Source organism: Helobdella robusta (assembly GCF_000326865.2).
Source record: "Helobdella robusta unplaced genomic scaffold HELROscaffold_36, whole genome shotgun sequence".
In the NCBI taxonomy this organism is placed as follows: Eukaryota; Metazoa; Annelida; class Clitellata; order Rhynchobdellida; family Glossiphoniidae; genus Helobdella; species Helobdella robusta.
This window is the reverse complement of record NW_008704742.1, coordinates 777360-788057: the sequence shown is the minus strand read 5'-3', so window position 1 is coordinate 788057 and position 10698 is coordinate 777360. Positions and strand designations below refer to the sequence as shown.

Below are 10698 nucleotides of genomic sequence, written 5' to 3'. Positions count from 1 at the left end.
AAAACTATTCAAAGCACTATTAATTATACTGTAAAAAATTGAGCAAGCACCGTCAACACTAGCTTCATTCAAGACAGTTGACCAATCAACATATCTCAGAAAAAGTTTAATTAATCTTATATTATGTTTGGTGAGTCTGCGCACAAGTGAGGTGCATTCTAGCATTGACTTTAGCCTATGTTTATGAGATAAAGAGAAAATAGGAAAGTGGTCAGAAAAATCGGACACAATGATTCCACTTTCTGCATAGTCTGGCGCGTTAGAAAAAATATCTATAAGAGTAGATGAAGTGGACGTAACCCGAATAGGAAAAAGTATCAAAGGACTAAAGCCATATGACAGAAGCAAATTTTGAAAATTTTTATTATGAATACAATTTGAGTTTAGAAGATTAATATTAAAGTCCCCGACTACATACGTTATTTGCGTCGATTTACATATATTTAAAATCAATTCCAATTTCATAATAAATAAATCTATTTTACTATTAGGTGGGCGATAAACAGCAATAACTTTGAAGGGTTTAAAAGCAGGAGTATGATCAGGTTTTAAAGTTATACATAATATATCAACAGATTGGTCATTAAAAATAGAGTCATTACAAATATTAAAAATAAGATTATTTTTCACAAAGATACCCACTCCACCACCTTGACGATTTTATTAAGAAGACTACGTGAATTGATGTGTAGAATGGAAAGATTGTTGTAGCTATGTGTATCAAAAGATTTAATAACATTATTATGAAAATCATCAATAGTTAAATATAAATTATTATAAAGATTCGACGAAATAGATCCAAAATTATTATGTGGTGTGTTACTCATGGTTGTCGGTGGTGTTGGTGTTCATTTTGGTGTTCATTTGTACAATGTTGTCTTCAGATTTATCTATTGAATTTGTGATGTCATCCAGTGGCTTGTTGTTGGCGTCAAAAGGTTTGCTGTTGAAAACAATTGATTTGTTGTTCATCAAATGGGAGTTTACATCTATTGATTTATTATTATTACTATTATTACTACCTTTGTTGCTACCACCATTATTAATACCGTCATTATTACCATTATCATTATTGATTATTGATTTATTATTGCTGTCCACCAAATTAGTGTTGAAAAGCCATTCTCTAACGCGTACGTGTTCAGGCCACGCATCGGCAGATTCGACTATGCTGGCAAATTTTTTATCAACGCAAAGTCTAAAAGATGTAGATTGGTCGTTGTTTGCAAGCGCCTGGGCATAACTTTTCTTTAGAGCAGGGTAGCATGACAAAACTTCTACATCCACCAATTTCAAGTGTTCAATTATGCTTTCACTGGTACATCTGTTGACGTTGCTGATGTGATAGAATTTTTTTTTATTTTGTATTACTTTGCTCGCAGATATTTTTGACTGGGCTGCTTGTCTTTTACCAATTGTTGTAGTTCTTTGAGCTGTCATGTTTTTCGTATTGTTGATGATCGGAGAGTTCACTCTTGCACGTTTGTTTCTAGGTACGTAGAGCGTAAAATTATCAAAATTTGTAGTAGTATTCACCGGAGATTATACACAGTCGGACCAACTAACATGTGCAACTGTCGGTTTTGAAAAATTTGCTTGATTGTTGTTGGCTTGATATTGAACTGTAGTTTGTGCATTAGTCTGTTTTGAATAATTGTTATTACTCAATGATTGAGTCGATATTTTTGTATGAGTGCTTAGGACCTCCAAAATGTCTGTACGCTTTTCGTTATCGTATGTTATATTTAAATTATCATTTAAATTTAATTCATTATTAAATCCAGGAATTTTATTCAGATTAAGGGACACATAAATTGATACCTTATTATCCAGTTTTTCTTTAAGCATGTATTTACAAACTTCAAGTAAGTTGTTTAATTTATCCAGTTTTTAACGTTACCATGAAATAAAAATTTTTGAATATTCGACGAATTCAAAAATTCTAAATCAGAAAGCAAAAGCTTCTTAGCAGAATTAAAATCCTCTGTATTAAACTTATCAGCAATAACGTTAATTAAACGGTTATTATCCAAATTTGCACCATTATTGAAAATAAAACACAACAATTCATTGACAATAACTTTTGCGGCCGCCATGTTAAGTTGTCAGGTGTATATGATATATATATATATATATATATATATTTTTTTTTTTTTTTTTTTGGTAACAGACTGTTGTTAATGCAACATTTCAAAAATTCAACACTACTTTCAACATTGTTCAACTTTTTTATATTTCTTTTTAATTTATTAATTTCAGAGAAATTAGACATTTATTGTTTTTTAAAAAATTTTTATTAAATAAATTTGCAAATAGCTATTTCGAGTTATAAATAACTCATCTTAATTTTTTTCATCTTTCAATATGTCATTTAATTTAGATAAATAAGTTTTATTGTTTAATATTACGTATAAATTAGATTTATCGGCTTTCAGTATTTTTATATTTTTATTAGTTTTTAAACTTTTAGCAGCAATTTTCATTTCGTTCGTCAACAATTTGCTATTACACGAATTTCGTCTTTTGTTAGATTCACTTAATAATTCATTGACTAATTGTTGATTTACTTTCACATTTCCTAATTGTTCTTGTTTCCAAATTTCATTTATCAACATCTCAATCTCAATATGTTTATTTATTTGTGGTTTGTTTTTTATGAGGTGACAATTTAAGCCGAGGTTCAAAAATTGTTTTTCATCTATTGTCAACTGATGGCTACTAAGATTAAGGAAATGATCTTGGTGTTGTGGCAACAAAACTGGTCCGTGATATAAATTGCTAAGTTTTTTCCTAATTCGTTGAAAACAATGGTCTCGATGGCGTTCTTTGATGAAGTTGATTTCATTTAACGATCTTTCATCAATTGAGTCACTTAAGAATTTTATTGACGCTTCCATATTTTTAAAAAGTTCTTCTTTTCTTGATAACTCATTCAAGAGTGATGTTTTTCTGTTTTTGATTTCTGCAGAAATACTCCGTGATTTAGTCTGGCGTGTTAATGTAAATTTTGGTAACAGACTGTTGTTAACGCAACATTCCAAAAATTCAACACTACTTTCAACATTGTTCAACTTTTTTATATTTCTTTTTAATTTATTAATTTCAGAGAAATTAGACATTTTATTGTTTTTTTAAAATTTTTATTAAATATATATATATATATATATATATATATATATATATATATATATATATATATATATATATATATGCAAATTTCGTTGAATATGTTTGCCCATTTTGCATTTATTAATTTCTTTGAAATTGAGTCAACACCATGTAATTGTTGCAATTCATATTCATTAAAAACGTTGTTAGCCACGACATGACACAAGTTTATATATAGACATATATATATTGTGGATTAAGACTGTCAGAAATGCAATCATTGATGAAAATCACAGCATGTTCGGCGTCAGTTAATTTTTTCATTTTTCTAACGGTTGATCTAGAATACACATTTGGGAAATCAACATTACATAGAATTTAGCGGCCGATAATATGATGGGCGACCGGGGGCCGTAATAATGCAGAACTATGATTTTGAGAAGCATAGATAGAAATCGTTTAATTTTCAACTATATATAGGTTACATAGAAAATAAACTGTATTGTTTTTTGCGACAAAATAATATAGCTTATATTTAATAAATATAACAGTAGAAATTATTTTTGAGACAATTAAAATATACAAAACAATTATTATATAAAGAAAACATACGAATCTCACCAAAAAATTGATTCAACTAGCGATTGAATAAATATTTGTTAAAATTAGTTTAGTCATTAATCAAAGCAGAAACCGAGTTATCTACTGAACTGTATTACGCTTTTAAATTGAATAACTTTATTGTATATTTATATTTTTCTACATACAATGAAAAACATTGAACAATCTAAAGTGTCTGAAGTTTTATTTACTTCTTTTGCACATTAACAAATTGTTTAAATCCGGAACCTGAATATTCAACGACTTGAATAAAATAAAGTACATTGACATCTTTTAGAATAGTTAGTGTCCGCATTCATATCAGCAAAATGTAATCAATTTTTTTTTATAAATAAAAATTGACTAGCAATAAAATCACTAAAGATAAACACTTATCACAATAAAAGCGGCCAGTAATAAAGAATGATATCTAAATAATACGATAGTTATATATATTTACATACATACATGTAGATATACATACATGTATAATCAATTCAATTCAATTTTATTCAGAAAAAAAACATGGAGACACAGAAGCTCAAACGAGCTTGTACGGCCACCCAAACACGTATAAACATATACCAACATGAAAATAACAACATAAATGAAAATAAAATCGTATAGCTAGCTAATGAAATCAAGTTAAATTAAACCAAAAATAAGCAGAAATTACTTAATTACAAAAATGACCATCCAAATTTATCAAGTTAAACAAAACAATTGAATTCATATAAAAAGTTTTTCTTTATAAAATAACTTAAATTAATGAAATAATTAAATCATATCCTGTAATAACAAGTTGTTCTTAATTAAGTCAAAAATCGATTTTTTAAATAGTTTATAGCTAGATATTTGTAAAACTACACACGGTAGTTTTGACCACAGTTTTAAAACAAAAACTAAAAATGAAAATAAAACAGTAGGAGGAACAATACAATTATATATATATATATTGCAGCAAAGGTAATATATTGTTTACTTATCGTCATTTTATTTTATATATTTTAATTAACTTATCATATTTTATTTATTCTAATTTATATTTTATACCACATATTCTTAATTACATTTCAACGTAATTTATTCTATTTCAATTTCATATATTAATACATTTTATAATTATTCAAAATACTCTAATGTATAAATATATTACTTAAGGCTCTGAAGATGGCGCTCACGCCGAAACAACGTTGTAAGCCGCACTATGAAACAACTGTTTAATAAATATAATTTAACCCAAATACGAAATGTTGAATCTATTGGTAAAAAACTAATCAACGCAAAATGGGCAAAAATATTTAATGAAGTTTGTATCGCTGAGAACCTCGTACCAATATATATATATATATATATATATATATATATATATATATATATATATATATATATATATATATATACATACATACATACATATATATGTAACGATGCGACTAATACGACTAATCTGGGTGTGATTTTTGATTCGAATCTAACAATGAAGCACCATATCAAGAGGGTTTCAAGAGATTGCATTTATCAGATTAGAAGATCTCTACGCTTCAGACGCTGGTTCATGCATTTGTTCACTCGAGAGTTGATTACTGCAACAGTTTGTATTATGGATTGCCGGACAAGTCCATCCGTGTACTGCAGTCTTTGCAAAATCGTCCGGCTAGGGTTGTGGTTGGCGGTCGATGGGATGATCATGTGACACCTTTACTTAAAGATTTGCACTGGCTAACTGTTGATAAAAGAATAATCTAAAAAATTTCTATTTTGATGTATAAGGTACTCAGAGGTAGTGCTCCAAAGTATCTGCAGGATAAGATCAACAGTGATTTGCCACGTCCGACCGGAATTTATCTAAGATCATTTGATATGAATCGGTTGATAGTTCCTGCTACAAATTTGTGTATTGGTTCACGAAGCTTTGCTGTTTCAGGACCGACTATCATGTAGGGTTGAAGGTAATCTGCTACAATGGATAAAAAATTGGCTGAAAGATAGGAGACAACAGGTGCAGATAAAAGGAATAAACTCGAAGTGGATGGACGTAACAAGTGGCGTGCCTCAGAGATTGGTATTGGGACCGCTATTAGTTGTGATATACATTAACGACATCGACGAAAGAATAGTCTCTAAAATTTCAAAGTTTTCAGATGATACCAAACTATGTGCGAAAGTCAACAACGATGAAGATGCGGAAATACTGCAAAAAGACCTAGCAAGACTGTACCAATGGTCCAAGGACTGGCAAATGCTGTTCGAGGTTGACAAATGTGCAGTCATGCACTTAGGAAGGAAGAACGCTAGGTATGAATATAAAATTGGTGAAAGGGAACTACGATCAACAGAGGAAGAAAAGGATCTAGGAATCATTGTTCATCAAAGCACAAAACCGTCAAGACAATGCACAGTGGCAGCGGCCAAAGCCAATACGATCTTAGGATTTATAAGAAGAACAATGGTCAGCAGAGAGAAGCGTATCATACTGAAACTGTACAAAACCTTAGTCTGACCTCATCTGGAGTACTGTGTTCAAGCATGGAGCCCATATATGCAAAAAGATAAAGAAGTTTTAGGAAAAATACACCGTAGAGCCACAAGAATGATTAGAGGAATCGGAAAAATGGAATACGATGAAAGATTGAAAAAATGTGACTTAACATCATTAGAAAAAAGAAGATGCAGAGGAGATCTATATGATATATATATATATATATATATATATATATATATATATATAAAATATATCTATCGAGTGGCAGTTTTCGTATTTCTCGATTATTTTGAGTTGATTTAGCAGTTTTTTTTAGCGTTTTTTTGTGGTAACGTTATTTGAGGTTGCGTTTAATTTGCTTAGATACGTTACTGAAAGTTTTCTTTTCTTGAATTTAGCTTAAAATATCGATTATTTTGTGAATTAAAATTTAATTTTAAATTAGAAATTTTTAATTAAATTCTGACCTCGTTTACTTGTCTCTAATTCGCTGGTAAAATAAGTTTACCTGCGTTGTTATGAAAATTGGTTAAACTCATAAGTTTACTCGCTTTGTTTTTTGGGTGTACATAATGAGTAACCGGGACAAACGTAAATGTAAAAATGTTGGTACCAAAGACTTAACACAATGTAGAAAGTGTGATTTGTATTATCACGAACTTTGTGCTGGTCTGCGATGTGCTCAATGTGAAGAGTTATTTCACTACAAGTGTTTGCAGATGACAAGCGAAAATTATGAATTTGAGAAGAATTGCTCCAACATAACTTTTAAATGTGACGATTGCGTCAATTGTTCACCATCTGTTGAGCAGCTAACAATAGATGTGAACAAAAATAATAAAGTCTTGTTGAAAGAATTAGGAAAATTACAAGAGATGAATGAAAATATCAAGTTTGAGATTAACGGTATCAAACTGAAAATTAACGCCGATAGTAATAAATCGTGTACGCTGGAAAAATCCAGAGTTGAATTGCGTGATGAAATGAAAAATTTCAAGAGTGAATTAAAGTCTTCATGGTCAGAGGTTGTCGGCCGCGAGGTGAAGAAAAACGTCGACGTAATAAATTTGGAGGTGAAGAAAAATGTTGAAGTAATTAACCCAGAAGTTAAATGTTTGTAGAAAACATTGAGTGATAGGGCAGAAAAAAAAGGAGCGTGAAAACAATGTGATGATATTCCGGCTGAAGGAGAGTGAGGCTGACAGAACAAATGTTTTCAAAATCCTAAACCATCTTTCTGACAATGTTATTGCAGATAAAAATGTCATCAAATTAATAAGAATTGGGAAGAAAAATGAAAATGTTGTCAGACCGATCTTGATAAAGTTTGATGATTTAAAGATCAAGGATTTACTGTTTAAAAATATATATAAACTGAAGACAATCGGTGATGATCTTGCTCAGGTAAGATTGAGTCATGATCTTACCAGAGAGCAGAGAATCAAATTAAAAACCGTCTTTGAGGAGGACCAGAAAAAGAATGCTGATGGTAAAGGAAATTTTTTATTTAAAGTCAGGGGAGAAGTGGGAAAGTGGCATGTGGTGCAAATACCAACAGGAAAGACATAGCTATAATGGGTGGTAGATTGGGTGCTAGATCGAATATGAGTGCATTGGTTGTTAGCAAGTGTAACTTAAAATATAAAAATAATTCTGGTAATTCTAAAGGGTTTGTGGTTTTCGACTTATTTAATATAAGATCTTTGGTCGGGAAAGTTGACAGTTTCTATGATTTGATTCATGAAGGATTGGATGTGCTGGTATTGACGGAAACATGGCATGGGTTAGTTGGGGACGTTGCAGTTGGTTTGGCCATGCCACCTGGGTGTTCCTTTGTTTCGTCCGGAGTACCTCAAGGTTCAGTGTTAGGGCCCATTCTGTTCTTGCTATACACATCGGACATAGCCAGGATGATTAATTCACATGGATTCACCTGCCACGCGTTCGCTGATGATGTTCAGATGATTGTTACTGGTCGGCCGCAAGTGTTTCATAGAGAGATTGAAAGGTTTGTCAGATGTTTGACCGATGTTGAACGCTGGATGTCCAGCAATTCGCTTAAGTTGAATCAGTGCAAAACCCAACTGCTCCCGGTTGGCACTTGACAGCAGTTGTCAAAGCTAGATATGCACTCGGTGGAAGTAAACAACATTGATATATTGTTTGGCACGACTGCATCCAATTTAAGAGTTTTGGTTGATTCTAATCTCACAATGAAAGAACTCATAAAAAACGTATCAGTTGCTAGTATGGCTCACATCAGGGGCTTGTACAGAGTCCGACTTTATTTAGACAGGAGTAGCATGGAAACATTAGTACACGCTCTCATAACACCCGGTCTCGACTACTGCAACAGTTTATTCTACAGGCTACCCCAGACGTCAGTAGCAGTTCTACCATCAATCCAGAATTGTGCGGCTAAACTAGTGGTAGGTGGGCTGTGATTCGAGCATGTTACGCCGATTTTGAATGATCTCCACTGGTTGACAATCAACAAAAGGATAATCTTCAAAATAGTCATAGTTTTCAAAACGTTAAATGGTCTGGCTCCAAAATATTTGTCTTGGAGATTTGTCAGGAAAACATCCACATCGAATTTCAGTTTGAGATCAGACTTTTGATAATACCAGTTAATCGTTTGCAAATAGGATTGCGTCACATTGCTGTTGCTGGCCCGATGGTTTGGAACGCTTTGCCGGACCTGGAAATTTTTTGAACAATTTTAAAAAAGAATTAAATACGCGTTTATTTTTTTTGTTATAACATTAAGCATTTTTCTTTAATCTTTCACTCGTATACTGTTTTATTTATGTGAGTGCTTTTGAGATTTTTTTATTTAATTAGCACTATATAAATGAACATTAATAATATATATATATATATTATGGATATGACAATTTTTAAAGACCCTATCCCCACGTTATTTTTTGTGGAGTTTTAATGCAAAGATCAAGAAAAATCCAATGGCAAGTGTCAACTTTAAAAAAATGTCACCCCTTTAATCGGGTGATCAAATTTTTAATCAAATTTATATATATATACAATTATACATTGTACAAAATGGTTTTTTTTAATCAGAAATACAAACATACAGGTTTTAGTGTTCATTTGTCAAAAGAAATTTAATGTTAATTTTTTCAATGCTTTTGCACAATGGAAGTAAATCCTGCAGAACTTTTATTGCACGTTCAGCACAAATGTTTGATCTTTGAGTTGGGATTGGAGTCGGCTCAACCGACCAAAAAGTCCTTAAAGTCTTTATTGCCTTTGAGTGATCTTTGCCAAATTTTTGTAGTTATCCTGATTATAAACCTGACCAGAAAACCAGATGTCACTCCACGTGCCAGTAATAAAGTCACATGATGACTGACCTTCGGCTGACTGTCGAAATTCTGGAAGTAAAATATAAACTAGCAAAGCATAGATTGCTCGGCTATTCTATCCTGCATTGCTTATATTTGGCAAAGTTCTGAAATTTATTTTAGGGAAGCTTCCTGTTTTCTTAAACTGTCTGTAACAAGTGATCAAGTGATGAAGGAAAGCCATATCATCTCTCCAAACAATTTCTTCTTTTTCCTTCAGAGCATCTGAATCTTGAGAACCACTGTCAGAATCTTGTTTTTCTTCTTCAGTGTTAAAATGTTCTTCATCTTTACTGCTTAAATCATCCTTAGTATCTTGACTGACTTTGCTGTTCTTAATCTTCACTGTTTAAATCATCCTTAGTATCTTGACTGACTTTTTGCTTAATCAACTTTAGTTTTCTAGGATGAACTCCTTGTGTATCTTCAATTGTGGTGCAGTAGCCAGCTCTACCATTTGTTGACATCTGAAGATTATAGAGGGCTTTATCTTCCTACACAACTATTCCCCATTTTCATCAGTTACGTTGAACAAGTTGGTAAAGTCTTGCGTTCCTGGTTTTCTGCTGTCTTTTTCATACTTGTTTAGTACATGCTCAGTTTTTCTTTCCACTGTAGATTTGCCTTTTTGAATTGGAAGATTCAGTTTTTTCCATAAGATTTTTACTTCTTTGACCACTATCACAACTCTCTCCTGTCTACTTTTCACATTTGCAGCCAAGCACTTAAATCTGTTCAGGATATGCTGTTTTGTTGGCATTTTGTTCATTTGATCAAGAATGTCAACAATCTTTGCATACTTTTTTGAATTTTTGGCTGTTTCAAATCTCACCAAATTTGATTCCCATAGTTTCTTATTCAAATCTGAAGGAAGACTATTTTTAGACATCTTGACTATAGTCCTGTCGAATTATAATTTGAGTGTAAATTTAATTATCTACAAATAAACAAATCTTATGAGTTTAGGTTATCAAAATAAGTTTATAAAATATCAAAAGTCAGGTGATGATAACAAATATAATATATAAGATGAAAGATTATGTAATAAGCATGCATACATTTAGCAAAATCACACCAGCAATAAACTGAAGCTGTGATACCTTAAACTGTACTGTATCTAACAATAGATAGATAGGAGAAAAC

At 31.5% G+C, this 10698-nt stretch overlaps 3 protein-coding genes across 3 annotated transcripts in view; 1 reads left to right on the top strand and 2 right to left on the bottom strand.

Moving 5' to 3' along the window:
- Positions 1-819: 819 nt before the first annotated feature.
- HELRODRAFT_176071 (hypothetical protein) lies at positions 820-1440 on the bottom strand (the record flags this gene model as incomplete). Its single annotated transcript, XM_009023414.1, has 1 exon — positions 820-1440. One exon carries the CDS (start codon positions 1438-1440, stop codon positions 820-822), a length of 621 nt encoding a protein of 206 aa, XP_009021662.1.
- Positions 1441-6765: 5325 nt separating this feature from the next.
- HELRODRAFT_176070 (hypothetical protein) lies at positions 6766-7762 on the top strand (the record flags this gene model as incomplete). Its single annotated transcript, XM_009023413.1, has 2 exons — positions 6766-7306; positions 7449-7762. 2 exons carry the CDS (start codon positions 6766-6768, stop codon positions 7760-7762), a joined length of 855 nt encoding a protein of 284 aa, XP_009021661.1.
- A 1869-nt stretch (positions 7763-9631) lies between these two features.
- Positions 9632-10698, bottom strand: part of HELRODRAFT_176069 (hypothetical protein) — a gene marked incomplete at both ends in the record, with an annotated part of 1455 nt that continues 388 nt past the window's right edge. Inside the window, 2 exons of the mRNA XM_009023412.1 lie at positions 9632-9895; positions 10082-10457. Coding sequence (XP_009021660.1) covers positions 9632-9895; positions 10082-10457 — 640 coding nt within the window. The remainder of the gene's footprint in view (positions 9896-10081; positions 10458-10698) is intronic.